This window comes from Buteo buteo, chromosome 13 (genome assembly GCF_964188355.1).
Source record: "Buteo buteo chromosome 13, bButBut1.hap1.1, whole genome shotgun sequence".
Lineage (NCBI taxonomy): Eukaryota > Metazoa > Chordata > Aves > Accipitriformes > Accipitridae > Buteo > Buteo buteo.
The window spans coordinates 7,879,672-7,905,293 of NC_134183.1; the positions used below are offsets into that span (position 1 = coordinate 7,879,672).

Here is a 25,622-nt window from a genome sequence, read left to right on the forward strand (position 1 = left end):
ATGTGACAGTGGGGAGACCCACACTAGTGCCTTCCCTTCACCTCTATGGCCGGCACGTGGTCCTTCGAACCAAACCAACCAATCCTTGGAAACACCATAAAACAGCAACAACTCCAACCCAGACATGCAATCTCCAAAGGTCTGAGTAAGATCTCAAGCATTTGGGGAAGGATTCCCAATGCCACCGGGCCCTGCCGTCAGCCTGCTCCCACCAGGAGTTGCGGTTGATTTCCTAACGCCTTCAAAAGGTGAAGAGTCAAGACAAGCCTAAGCGTGGTTGAAAGTCCCAGCTACAGGGACTCAGAAGAATCAGACCACAGAGCAGTCTGCATTCATACAGGTTATGAAACAAAACAAGGGCTTCACGTCCTGCCCAGCCACATTAGGGCTGTTGAGTAATGAACTAACGCTATTGCCACCTCTCTGAACTCTCATCGTTTCCACACGAGCAGGAATTTGCCCACACACAGAACTACTAAGGTTACCCGGACTCCTACTCTTCCAAGTGGGCTGAAAGCAAGACCTTACATTATTCACATCTCGACCTGGTGAAGGGTTTAATCACTCAGAGACCCCATCTCCTACTTACAGTTCAGTGTCTACAATGACGTCTGGCTTCTCCAGAGTTTGTCGTCTCCTCTGGATGGCATCCACAATCTTTTTCCTGGGGCCCAATGGGATATTGATGCTCTTCAGGTCATTGTCTGAACATAGCATGAGGGCCTCCAAGTCAATCTTTTCCTTCTTCAAGACGGAGATGAACTCAAACATGTGCAGGGAAGCCAGAAAAGTCTCCAAGGGGCTGGTGTCTGGTTCGTCGTCATCATCTAAGCCCAGCTCCACCTCATCCCAGGGTAGTTCCTCCGCGTTCCTCTCCTGCAGGCTGTTGGCACTGCCAATGCTATCGTTGAGACTTGGCGAGCGCTGCAGGCGGCTCCGCAGTTTGACACCTACCCCATCTGTGTTGTCATCACCCAGCGTGCCAGTGTCCTCCCGGCCGATCCCAAAAAGCCCACTGCTGACGTAATTGCGCCGGAACACCATGGTGCCCAGCCCGGGGCGGTTGAACAAGGAGTCGTGGCCAGAGTCAGTGCTGACTTCTGAATGGGCTGAGTCCATGTGCAAACCTGGGTCACTTATGGCACGGGAGACAGTGTCTTCATCCGTGAGGAACATGTCTCTGATATTACGCCGAGTCCACTCCTTGGGGCTGGCGTATGTGCCCTGCTTCACAAACATGACGTCGTTCCCCAGCTGCAGACCAGACAGAGACCGCACGCTTTTCCTCCCATCCTCGTAGATCTTGAATGTCCCGTCCACCTGCTTCTTCTTCTCTAGCTTCTTTTGTATTTTCGTCTTTCCCTTGGCTGTGCCATGGATGGTGGCTTGTGAGTATGGCAGGGAAGTCACCATGGACATCTGTTGGAACTTCTTGCTTAAGGTGCTACTTGAATAGCTGGAGAAGCTCATGGTATCCGAATTATCCGACATCTCCTTTCTGTACCGTTTCTCCATCCTTTCGTGGTGCTTCTTCTGCAGCTTCACGCAGTCCTTAATCCTCCGCTCCGCATCCCGAAAGGCCTTGTCCTTCAGTTTGCTCACCAGCTTGGGGTTGAGGCTGCTCTGCTTGGCAGCGATAGAGTCCAGGTATCGCACACACTCCATGTGCCCCTTCATGGCTGCCATGTCCAGTGGGGTGTGGTAGTCATTGTCCAGGCACCAGATGTTGGCCCCAAAAGAGATGAGGAAGGAAAGGCAGTTCAGGTGGCCGTTGGCTGCTGCCAAGTGGAGAGGCGTGTTCCCCCAGATGTCACATTTGTCTGGATCGCCCCTAGACAGCATGAAAAACAACCAGTTAGCATGCAGGCATCGCTGACAGACTCTACTGAGATATTCTCAGTTGTGCAGGGGCAAATCAGCACCATGAGCTGTTGCCTCCTTGAAATATGAAGCTACACGCTTCTGGCCCCTGCAGCTTAGTTTTAAGGGGGGGTCTTCTGGAGGGGTGTAAGACTGACATGGAATCACATGCCTGACGTGCAAGTCTGCAGTAATTCCCGTGGCTTGAATTTAGCTCTCTTGGAGGGAAGCAAGCCAGATTCTGAACAGCCCAGAACTGAGACACGGGGCTGATTCCAGCTCAGACCTTAAGCTTGTTATAAAATTCCAAATCTCAAACATCCTATTAAATTCCAGTCAGATTCTATCTTCAGATCTTGCCTTTATTCAGATTCTGTGGAGAGACATCCCAAAATACCTCTCTATACACCACACCCTGTGTGGGACACCATGGGCTCACACCACGATGGTAGCACCACCATGATACGGCCATCCTCAGCAATGGTTCTGAAACCCACCAGCTGCTGCACCTTCCCACCCTCCTCCTCATTGGTGCCTGGGGAAATTCGGGACACAAGAGGGTACTTTGTCCCTAGAGAATAAGAGCAAAATTGCTGGCATTGGCCTTGGGGTTTTGCGGGGTTTTTTGCTGTACCATGCTTGATCTCAATTGCATGGCTTGAAGCGCATTGATATTAGCACATCCTGAGAATCCAGTTTCAGAGAAAGTGGAGATTAGGTTTCTGTACTCCTCAAGAGCTAGACACTTGACTAATGCCATTAGCATCTCCTCTCACACCGTGCCGGCCCCTACCCCAGCAAGCCACTGACGGGGCACAACCGCTTGCCCACATCTCCTGCCTCCCGTGACAGCACGGACACAAACTTAGGATTCAAGGGAAGTCTGTCCTCCTGACATTCCTCTGTATTTGTGATCTGCTGAAACAAGAGATAGTTCACACCCCTGCTGGCACCAGCCTTTGCCCGAGCGCGTGTGCTAATGATATGCAGCCAGCAGCAGTATCTGTCAACAAGGCGCTCTCCCTTCGTGCACATGGATAAGGCAAAGCCTTTTATTAAGGCTGTGCAGCTCCACCACCCTCAAGAGCAACTCCCCGTGGGCAGCAGGGCTCTGACAGAGCCCTGGCTCAGCACAGCTCCTGCCCATTTCCACATCACCCTTTCAATGAGCTCCAGAGGAACCTAGCACTGTCCCTCCACCGCAAAGACCTCAGCTCCAAGTCCTGGTGACAGCAGAAGTAACTATTTCAGAGGAAGAGCACAGAGATCCCAGGAGCTCAGGGACTTCTTTCCCCTGCTGCTTTGCATCTTCATCACTAACACCCATGCACAAGAGCCAGGAACAGCCTCGTCCAGCACATTGACCCCCCCATACGGGGGGCAGGCTCCCTGCTGCTCGCTCTGGACACGGCTGTTCAGCGAACAGCAGAGCCGGAGCAGAGCCGCCCGGCTGGTGTAATGACTAGTTTGCAATCCTCAGGCTTTGCCGACATCTCAGCTATGTAATACCGAAGGAAAATGATTCTGCAAAAGGCAGAAGCAATAAAGACAGCATCCAGAGGTTAAGATGCAGATTATTTGGACCCAGATCCTGGCTGCACTGCCTGAGAACTGCTATGAGGTATGCTCAGCTTTCCCCTTGTGGGACTACCAGCAGTAGCTCCACCACGCTCGTATTTTCACAAAATTTGTAGAAACTTAGTAAGTACAACTTTGAGCCTGCTGGCAAATTCAGCAAGTCAGTCAAAAGGCTCAAAACTGTGTAAGGGCCAGAAAGACCCACAAACCCTGCAGGACTTCTGTATCCAGAGCCTTTGACATCTCTCACAGAAGCAGAAAAAGTCTTCAAAGATGGGTGCTAGGGAGGAGAAGGGCAGGAGATCACAGGGTTGAAGAGCCGTGAAGCCAGCAGAAGGAGAGGAGGGAGCTGCCAGTACTGCAGCAATGCCGAGTTTCCAGGAGCGGTAACTCCCCAGCCCTTGCCTCTACCCTCGTAGTGACATGTCCAGGCTGGGAAATTCATGGGGAGGATAAATATTTGATGAATTGCAAGAGAGGAGTAAATTATTGATGGAGCTGGATTAAAGAGCCAGTGAAACTGGAACCGCCTGCGCTGGCAGTGGGACTCCAGCGCGTGAAGGGTTGGTTGTTTGTTTACGTGTGCTCTGAATGGGCACAAGCGTGCCCAACGTGTGCGGGCAGATGAGCCAGGGCACCATGAGGGTCCCAACATGTACGTGGACTCATGATGTGGACAGTGACTTAGCAGCGGACTCACTACAAATAATCTTGCTCCCCAAGCCAAGCGTATGGATGCTCGATCCATAAAGTACATCTCCGAGCCCATTCTCATGTCTGTCTGGTTCAGGTGGCAAAGAGCAAAGCCAGGGAGGTTTTGGTGGATTCTTATTTGAAGGTCTACTACCTTCATGCTTTTCACTACCTCAGAGAGTAAGTGAGGAGAAAGAGCATGAAAACCAGCTTTCCCTGGACATTTCCACTGCCTAGAAACAAAAGTATTAGAGCAAAATTAGATCTCTAGGTCCTTTTGCCCTATAAATATCTGCCGCAGGTGCTAAAAATGCATCAGAAGGAAAGAAGAACGGTGTCTTGCAAAGTAGAGGTGTTTGATCCAGCACAGATAATAAACATGAGGCCCTCCCTCTGGCAGGTGTCTGTCTGAGCAAAACTTCACCTCCAGGGCGCTGCACACGAGGAGATGCTGACTGCAGGGTCCACTAAGTGGGAACGTATTTTAATAACAGGTGTAAAGTGCAGCACTTCTCAACTTCAAAGCGTTTTCGAGTGCTGAGTCAACTCCGGTAATAATCATTATTAAAAACGCTGTTAATTGAGCCCCTTAGGTGGACATGTGTATGTCCTGAGTCATTGCGTTTGCACCGTGACACGCACACTCACTCCCTTCCTGCCGGTTTTTCCCCTCCACTTCTCCCATAGGATCCCAATTAGCCGGGGAATCCAGCGGCACTTACATACGTCCTTCCCTGACCGCACGTGTGAAGTTCCTCTGATAGCAATGGGCTGGCTCACCCCCTGGCTCATGGTGTGCGTGAAGGATCAGGCCCTCAGACCAGGAGCCAGCTAGGTGCAGAGTGTCTCTGAATCCCATAAAACATTTTTGGATATAGGAAGAGATAAAAATCATTTATGGCTTGAGGAAAAAAAAAAACCACCAGCTTCAGCATAGCCAGTCAGGGCAATGACCCAAGCAAAGCCTAGAAATGAGCCAAAAAGATGAGGTTTTGGACCCAAAGCAGAGCCTTGGATCCCAAGCTTTGTCCAGGTGGTGGTAGGTCAAGGATTCAGCTTTCCTCCAAGTTCAGATTCCCCCAAAATCCAGCAGAGATGCTGTAGGTGAGGTTCATCTCAGGGCTCTCTGCCTCTTGTACCAGCAAAAAGCTAGGCTAGCAGTTATTGTTACTGGTGATTATTAATGCTGGCTGTACCGTAGCAGTGCCTTGGGGCACGTCTACTGGCTCAGCGCTTCACCGTGCCCAGATCTCACGCTGGCTCCCAGCAGCCAGCTCAGGTGCCGGAAGCGACGAAGCTGCGACAGCGCTCCACCCTGCTCCTTCACCTTCCCGGCAGGTCATCACCCAGGGAAAGATTCCCACCAACACGGCCGCGCTGCTCCTGGCACCCACGTGGCCGCCAGCCCTGTGGCGCGCAGAGGATGCACATCACCTTCACGTGCCTTGCTGCAACCTCCACCGCAACCCTGCCCCAGCCAGGGCAACACGAGTCCCTCGAGCAGCCTGGCTGATGTCAGGAGCCATCTCGTCTCCTCCAACCCACTCCTGAGCCACTCGCACCCCTTTGCCATTAACATCCAAAGCATCCGTGACCCCCATTTTTGTAAGAGGGGAAACCGAGGCACAACTCTGCGAAGAAATGCCGGGTGACAGAGCTGACTGCAGACCTGTCCAGCAGAAGGACACATCCTCACCTCTCCTGTGGTCCACTCCAAGGCAAGAAAGTCTTGGCCATTCCCAGTCAACGTCCCCAGACCCGTGGCTAACTGGAGCTGGACTGATGCCTGCCACTGCCACAGCACTTCATAATGAACCACGCTGAAGAATTACTGCCTCTGAAAAGCTGCAGTACTAAATGCCAGTTAGCCTGCCTTTTCCCAGCCATCATGTTAATTGAGTTTGCTTCCTCGCTGGAGCCCAGCCAGGAGGAAGAAAAAGGCTTTTTGTGTTGCAGACAAGAAGGATGAGCCACTGCTGATCCGTCCGTCCCAAACGCTCTCTCCATCCCCATGCAAAGGTGGCACGGAGGCACAGACACATCACCAGCTGTTATGGACAGAGCGATGACCCTGCTTCATTACCCCTTCTGTGTGGGCTGAGACAATGAACTTTCCTCAAGGATCCACCAACGGATTTATTATACTTTCTTTCCCCCTCCCCATTTCAGCCCTACACCACAATCTGCTGAACACGCACGTGATGAAGGAGGCTCCTTCATTGACGACAGAGCCTGGATAATCCTAAGTGTCCACCAGCCTGGCCTGCAGCGGGGTGCGACAATGAGAGCCGTGATTTTTGCCCCCAGCAGCCCCCCTCCCACAGCCCTGCTTTCTCAGGGTGCTTCTGGCCAGCCTCACGAGGACATTTCATAACAGCCTGGCCCCAGCACTCAATCTCCTGGCTTGTCTGGGCACCAGTATCACTGCCCAGCGCTGGCAAGGAGGATTCGGTGTTTCTTGCTGGACCTGACATGCGGAGATAAATGCACGAATGTAAACACATCCTGCAGCCCCACAGACGCACACTTTGCTCCACCATCCATCACGTAAAGGGCACTGGGCTTTTGCCAGGCTATTTTCCCTGTCAGGAACAAATGTATATTAGGCTGTTAATTAAACAGCAGCCAAGCTGCACTCAGACATGATTGAGCCCACAAGGACCTTTTAATCCAATGTGAATTTATAAAAGGGGCCCCTCTATGGAAAAGCAGCCCTTGGGCTTTGTGGAGAGGCAGAAACTGCTGGCTTCGGTGCGTGAGTTGGCAGGGCAGGCAGTGGTGCTGCAGCGTGTCCTGTGATGGAGGCAGGCAATATAAGGAGATATAATGATATAAAGAGATAGAAGGTCACTCTGAAAGGCCCATGCCGTGGATGAACGCCCCTCCAGAAAGGCTTTGCCTTTTGAGCACTTCAGTGCTGGCTGTACCGTAGCAGTGCCTTGGGGCACGTCTACTGGCTCAGCGCTTCACCGTGCCCAGATCTCACGCTGGCTCCCAGCAGCCAGCTCAGGTGCCGGAAGCGACGAAGCTGCGACAGCGCTCCACCCTGCTCCTTCACCTTCCCGGCAGGTCATCACCCAGGGAAAGATTCCCACCAACACGGCCGCGCTGCTCCTGGCACCCACGTGGCCGCCAGCCCTGTGGCTTTGCCTTTCTGGAGGGGTGTTCAACCACAGCATGGGCCTTTCAGACTGACTTTTTGGCCATCAAAAAGTCTTTGGAACTATTTCTAACTTCGGGGTCTCATCCCCAGAGTTCCTGCCCTTGTCTCTCTGGCCATGGGTGGCGATTCACCTCCAGCAGGAGCTCAGAGCAGGTTTCTGCTGGGCACAGTCTCTCCTGGGAGGTACACAGTAAGTCACACAGCTCCCACGCAGGGAAACACCACGGGGCTTTCAGCCCAGGAGCATCTCGGGACACATCCCTCAGAGAGAGGTCTTGCTCCCTTCCCTCTGGACTCTGAAATCTTCTTTTCCTGACCACACTTCTACTGCATCAGGCACTCAAGGACTTCTCAAAGTGACTCTGTACACAGCCTTTCTGACCCCAGGATCTGAAAAGAAAACGCTTTGCAATGGAAAGACAGCAATGTGGGGGGGAGCTCTGCCTGTAAGTACGGCTGGCTGGGGCCAGGGGAGCCAGCTGAAGGTTTTGCACAAGCAGACCAGAGTATGAGGAGATGCTGAGAGCCCAGGAACAGGCACAGTGGAGATGCAGCTGTTTGGGTACAAGAGCTGCAAATGCAGCCCGGGGTGGACACAGAAAATCCCTGGTTGGGAGCTGACAGCCCCACCAAGCCCTGACCCAACATGAAGAAGCAAAGCCCTTCCAAGGAGGCATGATGTACATCCAAGCTGCCGACCTCAGCAGTATTCAATATTAGAAAGAAATCAAAATCAGCACTGCCACCAATCTCTCAACACAAGGCAGAGGCCACCCCGCCTTGGATGCCTTTAGCTGAAGTGCTCAGAAAAGCTTCCAGAGTGGAAGGAAACACTGGCATGTGCTCCCTTGGGAGATTGGTAAGAACAGGAGAGCCATGTACTGCTCGAAAAGGAACTAGGTATGGCAGATCTTGCCTTAGCACAGACCTTCTTGTGTGGTTCCCCCAACACCAAGCTGTAAAGCCCTCCGGTCTGACAAGTCCACCCAGTCCCACTCCCTTCTCTCCACCACATCCACGCTTATGAAGTCAGAGACCCTCAGGTTTCGCAGCCCAGGGTGAGGTACCGAAAGACGCATCAGCATCGAGCAGCCCCCGCGGGGGAGACTGAGCTTAAAGAAATCTGCTCTTGGGGATCCTGCTCCTGAATTTCCTGGGCTCCAGGTGCATGACAGGCTGCCCGGGGGTCACATATTGACACCTCGCTTTGGGTTAAAACAGACAAGTGTCACCTACTGCCAGCTGGCACCGCACACATCTCTCTATGTGAGCACTTCTTGGGACAGAAGGAGCAGTTATTCTCTCCACACCCTCATTTAAAAGGGCTTTTTTCATGGCAGTGACCCGATGTGCTTGCACTTCAGCTCTGCCTGTCTTTACAGGACCTGACTCAGGGCTGCAAAACACTTGCTGGGGGGGACCCTGTCCCACCTGGGGAGCTGCAAGCGGGATTTGGGGCAGGAGCGGTTATAGGGTCAGAGGAGCTGGGAAAACAAAGAGCGGTTATCAGGAGCATTGGATTAGACTCAAAGCACCACAAGGAGAGAAAAATAACAGAGGGGAGGACAGGAGCGGGGCTGTTATGGGCAGAAGCCATCATTTTGTGGGGCACCTGCACCCACGCTGACCTGTGAGCAAGGAAGGGGGAAAGACGGGGTCCCAGCTACCCTGTCCCCCGGGACCAGCACCGCGCATTCGCCAACGCTCACCCTCTGCTGACAATGAGGCGCAGGGCGTCCAGGTTGCCGTGATAGGCGGCCCATAGGGTCGGGGTCATGCCATCCTCGTCCGGCGAGTTCAGATCCTTCTTGGTGGCTTCCTTCAGGAGGTCCAGGTAGCCGTCCCGGGCTGCTCGGTGGTACTGGTCATTCATGGTGCGGAGCGGTCCCCGGGCGAGCGCATGGGGGCCCAGGGGGTCTCAGAGGATGGGCACGGACATGGACTTGGGGAAGGGGGAGCTGCCAGGAGAGCCCAGCTCGCCTCGAAGGGTGCCGCAGTACCAGGACACCTGAGAAGTCCTGGCTGGGGAGGCAGGAGCTCCTCCAAGCCCAGCCAGCCAGGCTCTCCAGTGTTTCCCCTGGGTCCTAAGCATCCTCCGGCCCTGACGGCTCCTCACAACAAACCTTTCACGCAACCAGCTCCACGGCACATTAAAAGCTCCAATTAAGCATCATCGCTGCGTGGGGCTCAGCCCAGTGCTGTGGGCACAGGGGCGTGCAGCGATGACTTCCAGGGTCTGTATGTCCCCGAAGCGGAGCAGGCTGCCAGAAAGGCTCACGGGCTGTATCCTACCCAATACCCCTGCATGCCCCTCGCCGTAGCTACCCCATCTCGAGTGAGGGTCAGCAACAGTCACGGGAGGAAGCGTGGGCTGATGGAGTGCGAGCCCCCGCTGCTTCCACTCACAGCCCCCTGAGATTAGGGCAGCAGCTGGGACCTGGGTAGATGCTCCTGCTTCGTGCAGAGACGGCTGAGAGCAGTTTGGTGACTGCCCCTGATTTCAAAGCGACACCAGGGGTGTTCACAGTTCAGTTTTTCCTGGTAGAAAAAAAATAAAAAAAATATATATCTATATCTATATATCTCCCTAGTGTCACTAGGAAGACAACAGCAGACCCAGTCACTATCCCTGTCCCCCAGCAACCCTGCCTGTGCCCAGAGGGCTCTGTTTTCCAGGGAATTGCACAACAAACTGCACAACAGGAATCCATGATAACCCAAAGTAACTCATACAGGCTGGAAAAATGCCCTTCCTCACCCCCTCTCCCTCTTCAGAGACCACAAAAAAAAACCCCAAACCAAACCCGCTCCTGTCTGTAGCTCAGTACTTCTACTATGATGTGCATGAGGGGCAGTGTCTGGCCTCCAGTGTCTTTTATGCTGACACAGAATTCCTGGCTGTGGTGAGCCCTGTGGGGAGAGGGACAGCCCCAGGCAATGCCTCCAGCACAGGATTCCCAGGCCCTGGGCACCCTCTGCTGTCAAGAGAGACAAAGCCAAGCCTGGATGTTGACCAAAGTAAGAAGCTTTCGTAGCATATTGCGCCCAACAGTGAATCGTATCCCTTGGGACACACTGTCATGGAGGAATTTCTTGCTCCTCTTGTGCATTTTGCCTACCACGTCCTGCCTCTGGGGATGGAAATCTCCAGGACTGGACCCTGCGTCTGCCACCATGGCCCTGGGACAACACATGGGGTTTGGAAAGGGTGAAGGCAGACCCAGCAGATGGGTGAGAAAGGGAGGAAAGAGTGGAAAAATGGGGAAAGACTGAAAGACAGCAGCAGAGAGGGTTGGAAAGTAATGAGCAGAAAGGAGGAAAACCAGAGAGAAATAGACCTTATTTTTGTAAGCAAAAAAACGCTCCAAGAGAGCAGGGTGGCCCTAAAGCAGTCTCAGGTGCACCCATACAAGCTGCAGTGATTAACCCCGGGGTGACCGACATGGAGTCACCATCCGGGCTGCCCGGGGACACCTGTAAGTGCCCCAGAGAGAGGGTCTGTTCCCCATACGGTTCGCTCACATCAGCAGATTCGTACTCACCTGCTCAACCTCCTTGGGCGAGTCCTGATGGGCTGTAGTAGACATCGGAGGTATTTGCCGCTGGGATCTTTCCAGGTGAAAAGCAGCATAGTAATGTCTGCAATTCATTACCAAGGTTATTTAATGAATTCTTGTATTATTACTAATTAAGCTTGTTATGCTGTATGGTGGCTCCCAGGGGGGACTGGGAGCATTGCCCAAGGCAGTAAAACGCTCTTTCCTCGTTGCTGGCTGTTAAGGACAAAAGAGGGAGGATAAATCAATGCATTTAGCCCAGGGGGACTCTGAACCTCTGGCCTCTGCAAAACATCCCCATTATCAGCTCAGATTCACTGCACGGGGCGGGGGGGGTCTGGGCTTCGCCTGGGAAAGGCTACAGACTGGGAAAAGATCAACCACTCACCCCAAAAGAGGAACCCCTGAGGATCAGCAGAGGCCAGGCAGGGCAGACCCAGTACTGCTTGTGGCAGCCGGCTGGTGGCAGCACGGGAAAGACACATGAAGTTCTCCCTGGGCAATACAGGAGATCCTGAGCTCTCTCCTTCACCATCCCAGGCAGTTCAGTTTGACTCTGTCCCTGTAGTGCTGCAAGAAGGAGCACTGTGGTGAGTGGGCAGCAATGGGATTGAGAAAATGCACAGCAAAGAGCCCCATCTCTGTGCTCGCCCCAGAGGCGGTGAGCGGCAGGGACATCTCCAAAAGAGGCGTCCTCGTGAAGGAATAAAATTTGCCCCCCATCCACTCAGAACTGCCCTGGGTCCCCCTATCACCCCCACCGAAATATAACAGCTGGGGTAGAAGAGATCTTGACCAAAAGTTCTCCCCTCACCTGGCAAATGCTTGAATCCCATCTGCGCCGTGGTTTGTAACATGATTTCTTCCTTCTTGAAGGGAGAGAAGTTAAGCTCCTGAGGGCCAGAGAAAGGTGATCCCACCCTGAAGTCAAAGGCAGCGTGTCAGCAAAGGGGAACATGGATTCCAGTCCCCAAATCCTGCCCTGTTCTACTGCTAAACCTTCCTCATTATTGCCACCACGGGTGGGAAAAGATTGAGCTGCCCTTGGCACTGAATAGATACAAATGCAAATTTCTTCCTTTTTCTCAAAAATGTTCCAGGCGTAGAGCATACTGATGAAAATAGCACAGGGTAAGGCACAGCATTTATTGTGCTCAGTTAAGCAGAAAGCCAAGCCCAAAATCATCAGCACAGGTAAGTTCATCACCTAACCATCTTCTCTCAAGGGAAGAGATCTCATGCGTGTAGGGAGATGGGTTTGATGGGGTGGCTTTGCTCTGTGGTGACCGTGACCCTGTGACCGAGCGGTCCGTGCCATGCTTAGCAGCGTTGTCACCTCATGCCCTCCCCAGGTAAATAACCCTTATCTCCTCATCTCTCTCCTGCTTCCCCAAAATCAGCTATTGCACAAAATGGATCACATGAGTTTCTCTGAGAAGCTCATGAAGCACTGCTGTCAGCTCCAGACATGGTATAAATCACAGAGACATCCCAACGGGTATAAATTCTTCGGCTGACTAAGCTGCAGCAACGGGGAAACTTCTCAGCCTGACAAGAGCAGAGATTTGGATCCCAGGCAGCAAACAGGTTGGTGGAATGGCTTGCTTTGAATGGTTAATTTGCTTTGTTTCAGGCTTTTCATTGAGAATCAATGAAGTCTCAAGCTTAGCACAGGCAAGGGGCTTAAAGGGAGTGAGATAGCTCACATCTTTCTTGCAGGAACTGGTATAAGCAATGACGTGATCTTCCAAAGACTCCCAGGGCTTTCTTACTTTTTGCTGGCCTGTTCCTCAGCCAGGAAGTACGACATTTTCTCGAATGTTTAGCTGTTGACATTTTCTCGAATGTCTAGTGGTTGACATTTAGAAATCAAACCACATTGGCCGTTTGCCCCAGGATGTTTGATCCTGAGAGCTCTTCTGGTGCTTTTCCAATGTCTTGCATCAATAAACACCTAACCATTGTGTGACCAATGAGGCATGCGTTGTTAAACTGACCTGGGATCTTCCCAAGCAAAAGTATCTTAAGAACACAGCCTGCAGGGAACCAGGAAAAGAAAGGTTGAAAATGAGCTTATCCCTCTTTTTGCACTGTCTCAGCCTTCCCCTTTCCTCTGATACGTCCTCTCCTCCTCATCACATGTCCTGCTTTGGTCCAGCCCTGGACTATTCAAAATGAAGTGACGCCTCTCATTCATTGGGCTCTCCTCCCAACAGCGTTAACCCTCAGCTAAAGCATTAGCTGAACCATGACCGAAGAGCCCAGGCGGAAGGACAGCGAGATCAGACACCCCAACTCCACCATGGGCTGCGGACACAAGGATGACAAAGCCAGCCTGGCTTCGAGCCAGATAGCGTCTTTCGGCCACCAGCCTCATCAGCCTCTCTCCACTCCTGCCTCCAAGGAAGTGTGGAAAAAGGGCGGCCGCATGTTCTCCATCCTGCTGGCTGTGCACTTAGCCCTGCTGGCCTGCACGCTGGTGAGCAGCGGGGCTTTTGAGAAGATTGCCGTGCACGATTACGATGTCTTCTTCCTGCTGACCGTCATGATGCTGATAGTCATCATATGGATCATCTTCTACCTCGTCGGCACCTCCCGAGGCCCAGATGCCATCCTCTGCAAAGATTCCCATGCTGGCCCCATCTGGCTGAGAGGTAGGAGCTCTTGGGGGGCTAGGGCTGGGGGTGAGATGCAGGGTGGACAGTTCATGGGGGCGTCAGTTACTACAAGGGAAACAGCAACCACCTGGGGCACATCCTCCTCCTCCTGTGCTGGGGCATGGCAGCATGCCCTGCTTCAGAAGGTTAGCTCCTAGTCCCACCGCTGGTTTCACTGCCAGGTCTCCCTTTATCTGCAAGGGCTCTTGGTACTTCACGCTAGGTTCCTTCCCAACCTTGCCATCGCTCTTGCAAGAGCTGTTAGCCCCTGTCAGAGTACAGGGTTGATTGAAAATCCCTTCCAACCAAAATTATTGTATGATTCTGTTGGCACCAAGATAATTTGGGTGCCGGGAGAGGAAAAACAGAGGTAGAAGCAAAGCCTCTCCATGGCAATAGCTCCTCTTCTTCCTCACGTCTATCTGCATTAGCCCACATGTGCATACATCTGTCCAACCACAGATATTTTGGTTCCTCAACAGGAGGCCTGATCCTATTTGCCATTTTCAGCCTTGTCATGGATGTGTTCAAAATAGGATATTACTCAAGCTTCTACAGCTGCCTGTCTGCGATCAAAATAATCTACCCCATTGTACAAGCAATATTCGTGGTTATCCAGGTGAGATAGTTGTGCTCTGTCTCAGGGAGGGGTATGGAGACAGAGCCACAGGTGGAAGGAGCTCTGATCTCATGGACCCAGTTCAAGTGACTTAACTCAGGCCCCCCACCCAGCCCACATCTTCTCCCTCCAGCCACGACAACTTCCAGCTGCGGCAACCCACTTTAAGGCATTGATTTAAACTTGTTCCCGTACTGTGACATTTTGGTTTATGCCAGGATGACTTGTCACAAACTCTTAAGCAGCCTGCATCCAGCCAGGTCTCCTTTCCTAGGAAAAGCAGAGAGGGAGGAGTCCAGTCAGGGCAGGGACTACCTTGCAGTTTCAAGTCCTACATGGAGGACCACCTGCTCTGGGACAATATCAAGGAGGGAAGAGGTCAGATAGGGACAATTTAGGCAGGAACAGGGGCTGGCCATGGGCAAAGCAATGGCTTCAGCTTGCTCTCTGCTGAGGAGTGAGATCCCTGCTTCAGAATGACGTGATTTGCTTTCTTGCTTTGTTGGAAATAATTTCTTTTCTTGTTCCTGCCAGACATACTTCCTGTGGATCTCTGCCAAAGACTGCGTCCACGTACACCTGAACGTTACCAGGTGAGCACTGCTGCTCTTTGAATTGCGGTGGCCCAGAAGAAGTGGGCCAATGCAAACTTGCACACACCCTGCACTCTCTCACACAGCTAAGATGCAGCAAGAGGGTAATTCCGTCTCCCTTAATGCTGGCCAAAATTAAACCTGCTCAGTCTCCAGCTAGCCTTAGATCCCAGCTCAAGCAGTTGAGGTTCATGACCTGTGGATCTAGCAGGGCTGGGATTCAATTCAAGAATACAAGTGTTACTCAAAGCAGATTAGTATTAAATAAATAATTAGCATTAAATAAAATGATTCATAGCTGACTTTTGCTTCCTTGGGGAAGACAACAATGCAGTGGGCAAGCCTCAGGCTAAAACAAGATCTCGTCCACTTTTGCAAGACTGGATCTACTGGAGACCAATCCAGACCTATTAATCTACTCATTATTGAGAAGCTCTTCCAAAACTAGCGAGAGGAATCAGGCCTTGCTAATTCTCATGAGCACGGACAAAAAATAGGAAGAGAGCAAGAGCAACAAAGCAAGGGTAAGGATTTCTAGCCTTGACCACTAGAGTCCTTGCCCACTTCAGGCAGCTCCCACAGTCCGTCTGAACTTGTGCACATCTATAACATGGATGGGAGCAACATGGTCTAGAGCCATTGCTTTAATCTCATGAACCTTTTCCTTCTTCTGCAGGTGCGGCTTGATGCTAACACTGACTACAAACTTAGCAGTGTGGATGTCAGCAGTGACAGATGAGTCTGTTCACAAAGCGCATTCAAAGTTGAAGAAGAATGTGACAGAGGAAATCTTCAGATGGATCCTGAAAGGTAATCTGCCCATTTGTGAAGCCACCTGGTCCAGGGAGGGAGATCATGAGGTAGAAATTATTCTGCAAGTCAGGACTTATCCCTTTCCAGAAGGCCTATCTAGAGCTGAAGGTTCCTTTAACAGAGCTGGTATGTTAAAAGCCAGGTCTTAATGTTCATTTCTTAATCTGTATCACAGAGGAGTCAGAAAGGTGGAAGGCCCTGTACAAATGGGATGGGAACAAAGAAGGGAAGTAAAAAGAGAGCTTTAACCTGCCATCTAACTTCTTCAGAAATAACATTAGCAACAGAAAGCTGAGGTTGAAGTGTCCTTGTTTTCAAAGTGGTTACGTATTCTTCTGTCCTTGGTCTTGTTTTTCACTGACCCTAAGTATCCATTTCTTCAGGGCTGCTAACAAGTGCTGGGTCCTTGTTTTAATACCACTGCATCTGTGTTCTTATCTTGTTTCAGCGGGAATGAGAAGTAGCTCAGCCGAAGAATGCAATTGCAACAGCCAGATCTGCCAGATCTTCAAGAATGGCTACTTTTGGCTGTACCCCTTTAACATTGAGTACAGTCTCTTTGCCTCTGCCATGGTCTATGTCATGTGGAAGAACGTTGGACGCATCATAGACCACCACTCCCACCACATTCACCACCTGAAGTTCAGGCTCTTCCGAAGGACCTTCTTTGTAGGCATCATGTTGGGCCTCATCATTCTGGTGAGTGGTTTGGGAGTCCTTATAGTTTATGAGGTGCAGGTAAATTCCAGCACTGAATCCAGCAAGAAGAGTCAAGCACTCACCATGTACTACATCTTCAACATTGTTTGTCTGGGCCTGATGTCTCTTGTCTGCATCGGTGGCTCAGTCATCTACCGGTTTGACAAGAGAGACATGGATCGGCACAAGAACCCAACCAGGACCCTGGACGTGGCCCTGCTGATGGGTGCAGCCTTGGGGCAGTACGCTATTTCTTACTACTCCATTGTGGCCATCGTAGCCAGCACACCAAGGGACGCTATCAGCGCGCTCAACCTCACCTATGCTCTCCTAATGATTGCTCAGCACACCTTCCAGAACATCTTCATTATTGAAGGCCTTCATCGGCAACCCCCCAAGGAAGACCACAAGCACGATTCTCACCAGAAGGATCTCTACGGACTCACCTTTGTCAACATCAACGCAGTGTCCCTCCGCGTGCCCGACAGTGACAGCACCTTGGCCCCTAGCGCTGCCTCTGGCACTGAAGCCATCCATCCTTCCGACCTCGTGCGGTCCCTCACCGCCCCCAAGAAGATGAACTGGAGGAGGAAGTTCTTAAGGGAGATCTCCATGTTCCTCCTGCTGAGCAATATCATAGTGAGTACATGCAGAGAGGAGAGTTTGTCAGGGTGGGGGAGAGGGAAGCAAGCACAAGGGAGAGGTGTCTGTGGAGGAAAGGATGCGGCCCACGCAAAAACAGTCCTTTCTGTGCCTCCGCTATACAGAGAGCACACTTACTTATATTTGTACATGTGGGGACCTGCGATTCCCTTGTCACATAAAAGCAAGAGCAACTGCCCTGGAGTTAAGACATTTTAGGCTACACCAATAGACCCGTCACTTATCACCAGACTATCAGACAATAAAAGCGGTGGGTACAAGGGAAGAATCAGTTTCAGTATTTTTATTGGCTATTAGCAGATATGTAGACTAGCTTATTAAAAGCAATAAAATACACTAAACCCCTCCCTTACACCCCCAAAGAAAGGATGTGAAGTGACAAACACTTGGGGTGAAGTCTGGGTTTTCTTGAGAAACGGCAGCACGTGTCTTCTCAAAACCCGTGGCCTAGGAGCCCAAACGCTGATCCCAGTTGCTGTGAGGAGAAGCCAGTCACTGACAACTTCAGCCGGGAATTCCACTTTCATGAGCAGCCAGGGGACCACAATTCCCTGCAAAAGAAACGTAGGATTACAGCTGCACCTCCAAAGAAGCCAAGCACATGTTATGTCTCTAGAGAACCTCCAAATCCCCAGCTAGTCAGTCACATCATGTCCTCAAACTGATTTTACACATAAGCTTACAGAGAATGAGCTGACAACCCCCATGCAACCAGATACACACGCTGGCTGGGCTTCTGAGGAAAATACACACACCCAAGCCCGGGGAGAGCAAGCTGCTGCCAGCTGAGACCTACCCATACTTGCTCCATCCAAAGAGTTTGAACGTGCCAGGTTCATGCTAACACACAACATGCTCAAGTTCTTTCCTTGGTGAGTGCTCCAGCACCTGGTTCAAGTCTGTTTCTGAGCATAAATCCAAACTGGTCTTAGGGTACAGCACTAGATTATACTTGATCTTAATGTAAATACAGGCTCCTGGCATAGGTCCCATGCTCAGAAGGTCACTTTTTTTCCCATCTCTCAGTAGCTGTGATTGCAGGTGCTTGCTGTACCGCACACCTTTCTCACCACAGTGTTATTCTCCTGTTTCCCTAAACAGCTCTGGATCATGCCAGCTTTTGGTGCCCGGCCCCAGTTTGATAATGACACAGAACTGAATTTTTATGGTGATTCCATGTGGCCAGCCATCGTGGACATTTGCCTGCCCTTTGGGATCTTCTACCGAATGCATGCAGTGGCCAGTTTGCTGGAGGTCTACATCATGTCCTAAAGAGCTTTCTCACAAGGAAGATGAGATTCTCCTCAACCAGTCCACCTTCTTCCTACCCCAGGGCTGGGAAGATTGCCCAGATGTCCCGAGGGGTCCCCAGCACTGCTTGAATCATGTCCCCTTGCAGTGTCGGGGCATTTATGATCCGTCAGTGAAGATCATCCAAACATAGTCCAGATTTTATTTTTGCTACTTGTGTGTGGATGTGCATGTGTGTGTCTGAAGTTCTTAAAGCTTAAAAGAAAAAAGGCAAAAAAAGGAAGGTGTCCAGAGTAGGATCATGGTAATTACCCTTGGTTCATGCAGAGACTCACCTTCCTTCTTAAAAGCCTGTTCACTCCATGCCACTGATGTACTCTCCAGTGGGTGCTCGGCACCCTTGGACAGTCGGTGCCCGCCTGCACGCAGAGACCCGGTAGGTATGAGGAGCTAACGCAGGCGCGGAAGGCAAAGAAAGGGAAACCACTTCAACTCCTGGTACGGCCAGTCGGAAATCACTCCCCTGCAGAGATGTGAAAAACAAACCGGTGACCACCAAAGGCTTTGGGAAACATTTTAATCTTTCCTCTCCGTATTGCCCATTTATGCTGGCCCTCTTGACCCTTCCCTGTATCAGGTCCTGCTGTTTTCTTTCCTCTCCAGGGAGATATCGCTGCTGCCAAATGGGTTTGCTCACTGCAGCTTCCGCTTCCCGAGGGGCAGGAGAGCTGTGCATGTGTTCCTGGGCTGGGCCTGATACAGGGTTGCTCTAAGCACACATTTTTTCCCAGTTTTCCTGAGTCAGGGCTCAAGAACCATAAAGACTGTATGGGCAATACAGTCTGGGGAATGATAGAGAGATTTGTTTTTCTTTTTTTTTTTTAATAGATAATGATTTTTTTTAATATATGAACGTTTTTGTACGCAAAGTTATTTATTGATTTTCACTGTAACACTGATCTCCTGAAGGGACCTTCTGTGCCCTACGACACAGAAATCAATCCAATGCCACAGCCAATTTGATGTCCCATGCCCCGAAGGGATGCTTGCACTGCACCCTCAAGCCTGTGCGCGCTTTGAGGCTGTGAGCACAGCCCCGGCACCCGGGGACCCCCAGTGCACGTTGCAGGGGGGCCCCAACACAGCTTTCTGGGTGCCTGCAGCTCTCCATGAACCATCGTATGATGGAGGGGACTTTCAGAGCGGGACTCCTGGGCTGCAGGAGGTAGAAAAGGGCCCCTCTGCTGTATCCGCAGTCCAAGCGGAGCCTCAGAAAGCCCACGCCGCCAGGTCGGGAGGGTGCATGCCAAAATGGCACAGCTGAGCTTTATCTGTACCTCGAGACATCAAGGTTTACTGTTCCAATAAAGGTTTTATTGTTCCATCAGGATTTATCATTCCAATAAAGAACACTGCAGAGGTGGCAGAAATCATCAAGCCTTTTCCTACGGACGTGTGTGCATCCGCCATAGAAAAAAAAATAAAAATAAAAATAAACAGAAATCACAGTACTTGAAATAGAGTGATGCAATTTCTACCCCACGGCCCAGACTGCCAGCCCAGGCTCCCGCGTTTCAAACCACCTTTCCCCTCCAAACCTAGATCACCAAAGCAGAAGGCACCAGTGCCTCTGGCTGGTCTGACACCAGCCTGCCTGCCTGCAGCCTTTCTCTGATGCAGGTCGAAGAGGGGGTAAACCCTGATTTCCCTCACCCTGCAGGACTGCACCGATCCAGCATCTCTGGGGTGGGTCGCTCCTTCCCTTTGCGAGCCTGGGAGCAGCAAGGCAGCCTCTCACAGCCCCACCAACCCTGCAAAGGCCTGCCTCTATTTTTTCCATTGATCTGGTAAAGATACGATCTCTCCCTAGAAACTTTACCTGTCATAAAACAAAAGCCTTATTAATTTCAACTGCAGGAGCCACAGGTTAAGTCAGAAAAGAGACGTAAATGGTGCACAGACGTCAGTCTTACATCCACCCCTACCCATTGTTTTAGCCCAAGCTGCTGATCTCTGACAGAGGCAGAAAACACTTTTAATCACCTACTCTATTCCTGGGGGGCACACCAGGTTTTTCTGCTACGTGCTTTTGCTGGTGCCTGGTCCCAGGTTCCCAGGGCTGGGTGTGCCGAGCCAGGCAGGACAGAGTTTGAACTGCTCTTTTGTTCTGGACAGTAACTGTAGGGGGACTTCTGGGGCTAAATAACTCAGGATGGGTGTAAGGAGAACCCCACGACAGCCCAAGCAGCACTGATACAGGCAATAATCCCAAATCAACCGCTCCAGGGTGGTGGGTCAGCAGCAACCACAACTTCCAACCACAAGCAATCATATTGGGATAAACCAAAACACTCTGGGGACAGCACAAGCTCTGCAAGGACCCCTTGCTAACCCAAACCATCTCAGGCTGCAAGTGCAGGGACAGCAGAGATTTCCAACCAAGGGCTGCGTTCTTCTTCTGCCCTCCAGCCACATACGTGCATCTTTGGAGAGGCAGCAGGTAGGGAAATGGCCATCAGTAAACCCTATCTATGTACACAAGAAAGGGGACAGAGGGAAGGTGAGCACCCACAAGTCCAAAAAAAAAAACCCACAAAACCCGAAACCCTAAGAAAACTCCACTATAAACACGGGCACTGCTGTGTGCTCAAGGATCGTCTACTAGAAGGTATCAGCTCGTGGTCAGCTAATGTCCAAAAGGATGATCTCCAAGGCTGATGGAGAATCAGCCAAACATCCCTGGGCAACTTCTTAGCACAGCCAGCATCCCAGGCATGTCACCCAAACCCAGGTGCAGCCCCGGAGCAGGTGCTGCCGCATCCTAGTTGCATGGATCTGTGCCCTTCCCTGGGTTTCGGCACTGCCAGGCGATGCAGCCGACTGATCCTGGCTGCTCCATCACTACCCCCTCCACTATGGACCCGGGACACACACCTCCTCACAGCCCACTTAGAGGGGAACATCTCTCCCTGATGGCAAGTTTTTATGGAAGGGGAGAACACCCCAAACGCAGAGTACCTGAGTAGCATCAAGGGGTCCCGCTTGTTCCTTCGTACACACGTCCTTGTGACAGATCCCTGTAGAAAAGCACTGCTTTTAGCTTCACGCCTGGAAAGAGAGAAACTGAGGCACAGGAGCTGGGTGAACAGAAAGCCTGTGTCAGAGCAGAGGATGAGGCTGGGCCTCAAGGCCACCGGCAGCATCCTGCTGACAGCTCCTGCCATTGCATCAATTATGGAGCAGAGATCAGATCTGCATTAGGGGATGGGGAATGGGGACAACCATGTGCCTTGGGGTGACTTTAAATGGTAGCTGCTGCAAATGAAGAGCTACAGAAAAGCCAAGGGCTGCCCTGGAGCTCTCAGATCTTGCCAGGGGCTTCCAGTTTCGCTCGCTTTGGTATAAAAGCCACCTTGGCCTCCCAGGGATCTGAGCACCTGCTGTGCTGCAGGGGTTTGGTGGGAGCACTGAACCCCACCAATAAAAAAATCACTCCTCAAGGGATGCCAGCTTTAAGAGCCCAGCTCTGGTCGAGCTCAGGGAGCACCAGCCCTGTAGATTCAGCCCCAGGACTTGAGCTGCTGCTTGAGTGCCAAAAAGGTCTTGATTCAGACCCTGGCCTGAGGCACGGGGTGCTAGAGCCAGTGAGAGCAGCAAAAAGGGGAAGAGATGAAGAGAAGGACATCAGAAATAATGGCTCAGAAAAAAGCAGGGAAGGCCATAGCCAAGGCCAGTACTGAGTCATCATCCCACCGCTATCAGGGTTTTGCATACCCTCCTCTGCTTCTTAATCATCTGTTATTTGAAGGTGAGTTTTGTTTTATTAGGGGAAAAAAAGGCCTTTTATCTGGGTGATTTGCTCTGAGGTGTGTAGGGACAGGGGAGGGATCCAAGTTACTTATGATCTGTCAATGCAGCAGCTGAAAAGTGGATGCACTGAGAAGGTCACAAGGCTGGAGATGAGAGATGGGTTTGCAGCACAAGGCAAGGTGCAGCCTGCGAGCAGGACGGGCTGTGGGATGTGCTGGGAGCCAGGGCAGGAGGTGGTAGCAGAGGAGGCACTTCCCAGGGACCGAGGCAGTCGTCCTTACCAGCAAGGAGCAACTCAATGCAGGCAGGAGGCCGAAGCGACCTGCACTGAGGGCCAGCGGGGAAAACTCCGAGCCGTGCTTCACGAGTGGAGCCAGCACATACCCACAGAGCCCACCTGCTCCCTGTGCTGATTTCAGCTGGGATAGAGTTAATTTTCTTTCTAGTAGCTGGTATAGTGCTATGGTTTGGATTCAGTATGATAAGAATGTTGATAACACACTGATGTTTTCAGTGGTTGCTAAGTAGTGTTTACACTAACTAAGTCAAGGATTTTTCGGCTTCTCATGCCTAGCCAGCGAGAAGGCTGGAGGGGCACAAGAAGTTGGGAGGGGACACAGCCAGGAAAGCTGACCCAAACTGGCCAAAGGAATATTCCATACCATGTGATGTCACGCCCAGTATACAAACTGGGGGGAGTTGGCCTTGGGGGGGATCTCTGCTCACAAACTAACTGGGCATCAGTCGGTGAGTGGTGAGCAATTGCATTGTGCATGACTTGTTTTGTATATTCCAGTTCTTTTATTATTATTGTCATTTTGTTATTGTTATTATCATTATTATTTTCTTCCTTTCTGTTCTATTAAACTGTTCTTATCTCAACCCACGAGTTTTACTTTTTTTTCCCTGATTCTCTCCCCCATCCCACTGGGTAGGGAGAAGTGAGCGAGCGGCTGCGTGGTGCCTAGTTGCTGCCTGGGCTTAAACCACGACACTGCCTCAGCGCAGGACGGAGCTAGGGCAGTGCAGCACGGCTCACCCACATTGGATGAGGCTGCTCTTTACGGTCACCCCAAAAAGTGCTCACTCACCTGCCCCGTAGGAGACGTCACCGGCACGGTTATCGGCAAAGAAGAAGGAAGGGTGTGGGCTGGCCGGGGAGTCACGACGTGAACGGCGTTCCTCAGGCGGCCTTTGGGCAAACACAGCTGCTGGGCACGAACCTCTTTCCTCCCCAGGGTCCTGTTTACAGATCCGCTTAGCCCAGCCTAGGTGTTATTACTGCTAAGTACACAGATAACGCCATTAATAAGCACACTGCTGATAGCAGGGGGGCAAACGTCACTCCTAATGTTTAGCAGCTTTCTCTCAGCCTCTGAGCAAAGGCAGCTTCTCCAGGGCAGAGCTGGGCAGTGATTCACGTGATCGATCCACGTAGTTCAACTCATCCTCTCCCTTTCTGTCCCTCTCCTGCATGCTTGCTTAGTTAATGACTTGGTTAAACTTGTATCAATGCACTCAAGTTAAACAGCTGCTCTTCTTCAACATAAAGGCCAAATTAGGAGGATTAAACAGTCTCCCAGGGCTTGAGAGCTCCTCTGGGTTCAATCTCAGCTCCACAGCCTGGAGAGGGCAAGCCAGGGTAGGAAGGATGCCTCATCTTTGCAGCCCCGATGCACAGTCCCATTGGCAAAACCACTGGGGCACAGCAGACTCCAACATTTTACTTCAGGCCCATCTTTAAAGGAAAAACCTCCAGTTTCACACAAACTTCTTTTCCCCGGGATATATTCAGACTCCTGGCCTCCATTTCCCAGTTCTGCACAGTCACTCCAATTTAGGACCACAGCACTGAAAAACAGCCAGGTTTTTTAATGTCTCACATGTAAATCTTCAGCTTTGTTCAACAAAGAGGCCAATAGCTCTTGGGAGATCCCAGTTCCCTGCTAAGCTCTACAATGGGGTCTGGAGAAGAGCCAGGCACCCAAAGGAGAGCCCAGAGCATCAAAGCAAGGAGCAAGGACACGGTCGTCCAAGCAGGCTAGAGATGCTGATGCTTTGGGGGAAGGCAGAACAAATCTGGCCATGGTATTCATGAAAACCTGCCCAGATCAGAGCGTCTGGGCTCCACCACAGCAGTGTAAGGGTTTGGTCAGACATTAAACGTGACCGTTTTGCTGGCAGACATTAAATGCAACAGTTGCATCAGCACACACTGGGTGTTCTCGCCAAGGAGCAATGGGCCCCTTTCACTCTTGTTTTCCGCCCCTTTTATCACACCCCCACACATGATAACCTGTGCTCCCCCGACCACTCCTACCCCTAATCAGCTTCTTGGGAAATGTTTCATGGCTCCAAATACCCAGCTAATGTGTTTGCCAGCTGCAAGAATCCCAGGGCTTAGGGGTTCATTCTGGGACACACAAACAACACCTCCCCTTCCATGGAGAGGTCCACCCTCTCCTGATGAACCCTCTAGGTTCACCAGCTCGGCCAGGAATGCCCAATCCCCATTGCCAGCCACAAAACCAAGGGGATCAGCTCACCACAGAGTCCCAAGACAGAAATCAGTTTGCCCTGCAACAGGAAAGGGAGCAGGGACAGCACAGCTTGGACCTAAAGCATCCCCGACCCCGCATGGCTGAACCTGTGGGGTTTGCATATGAGGGTCTGGCTCTGAGGTCAACATTAATAGGTCATAGCTCCCACACCCAAAAGAAGCAACCTTTCTGCCAGAAATGCATCAAATTGGCATCATCCTTGCACATAGGCTGGACTGTGAGTTTTGCCTGTTGGATCAGTTTGGGTATCTGTGCCCTGGATAAAGGCACAAAGTAATGGTACACTTGAGAAAAAAAATCTTAGGATCTACCTAAAAACAAGGGAGTGGGGAACTCAAGTGGATTTTAGTCAAAGCAGTGTGGCTAAGCACTCCCAGCACAAGCCTGAGCCAGCAGATTAGCTCTATACTTGCCTGAGCCATGGCACAAATTAATCACCGCAGCTTGTGGTTTTACCAGTTGGCACATCCTGTGCCAAGGCCGTTGACATGGGACAACCCAGCAGGTGTATAAAGGAGCTGATCCCCATTGGCTGCCCTTGGCAGAGCCGAGAGCTTCTCACTGAGTAATTAATGTAATGACAGTAATAGACCAAAAGTAAACAAGGTGGAAAACAAAAATCAATGGGCTGGGAGCAGAGGCCGCATTCAGCAGGGAGCAGCCCCGACAGCTTCTGCCTGCGCCTTGGTCCGTCGGAAAGACTCACATGCATCCTGGTGGCACTCCAGCGAGTGGTTTTAACACCGGCTGCTCCCGCTCGGCAGGCAGCAGGAGGCTGCAGGGAGGTAAGGGCTGGGGCTCGGCTGCTCTCAGCAGCATACAGCTACGGGGTCAAGGGGTTGGGTCCACGGCAGCAGCTGCTGTGGGCAGCCTTGTCTGGGCGCTTGGCTACCTCCTGATGCAGTCTGGATGGGTTTCCGTCTGATCCTTCTGATTTTATGACCTCTCCCCTCCCTCCCCTCAGCCCGAAGCAGAGGAATTATGGCCCTAGGAGAGGGCAGGGCATTTGCTCCTGTGCTACTAAGTTAGGAGAGTTTTGGAGCCAAACGGGGAAGAGTTTAGGACCAATTTTCACTAACAGAAGTGCACTGAATCCCCAGAGACC

At 51.5% G+C, this 25,622-nt stretch overlaps 2 protein-coding genes across 2 annotated transcripts; one reads left to right on the forward strand and one right to left on the reverse strand.

Annotated features, from left to right (window-relative positions):
- Positions 1-585: 585 nt before the first annotated feature.
- USH1G (USH1 protein network component sans) lies at positions 586-9,167 on the reverse strand. The gene is made up of 2 exons (XM_075043869.1): positions 9,004-9,167; positions 586-1,831 (listed from the first exon to the last, which is right to left on the reverse strand). The coding sequence occupies exons 1-2, from the start codon at positions 9,165-9,167 to the stop codon at positions 586-588; spliced, it is 1,410 nt and encodes a 469-aa protein (XP_074899970.1).
- Positions 9,168-12,210: 3,043 nt separating this feature from the next.
- Positions 12,211-18,167, forward strand: OTOP2 (otopetrin 2). Its single transcript, XM_075043870.1, has 7 exons — positions 12,211-12,438; positions 13,068-13,505; positions 13,991-14,127; positions 14,662-14,720; positions 15,397-15,530; positions 15,982-16,871; positions 17,997-18,167. Exons 2-7 carry the CDS (start codon positions 13,100-13,102, stop codon positions 18,165-18,167), a joined length of 1,797 nt encoding a protein of 598 aa, XP_074899971.1. The 5' UTR covers positions 12,211-12,438; positions 13,068-13,099.
- The last annotated feature ends 7,455 nt before the right edge of the window (positions 18,168-25,622 follow it).

Coding starts and splice junctions, on each gene's coding strand:
- USH1G (XM_075043869.1), bottom strand. CDS start 9,167: ATGAATGACCAGTACCACCGAGCAGCCCGGGACGGCTACCTGGACCTC. Junction 1,832..9,003: donor CGCCTCATTGTCAGCAGAGG/GTGAGCGTTGGC, acceptor CATGCTGTCTAG/GGGCGATCCAGACAAATGTG.
- OTOP2 (XM_075043870.1), top strand. CDS start 13,100: ATGACCGAAGAGCCCAGGCGGAAGGACAGCGAGATCAGACACCCCAAC. Junction 13,506..13,990: donor TGGCCCCATCTGGCTGAGAG/GTAGGAGCTCTT, acceptor GTTCCTCAACAG/GAGGCCTGATCCTATTTGCC. Junction 14,721..15,396: donor GTACACCTGAACGTTACCAG/GTGAGCACTGCT, acceptor CTTCTTCTGCAG/GTGCGGCTTGATGCTAACAC.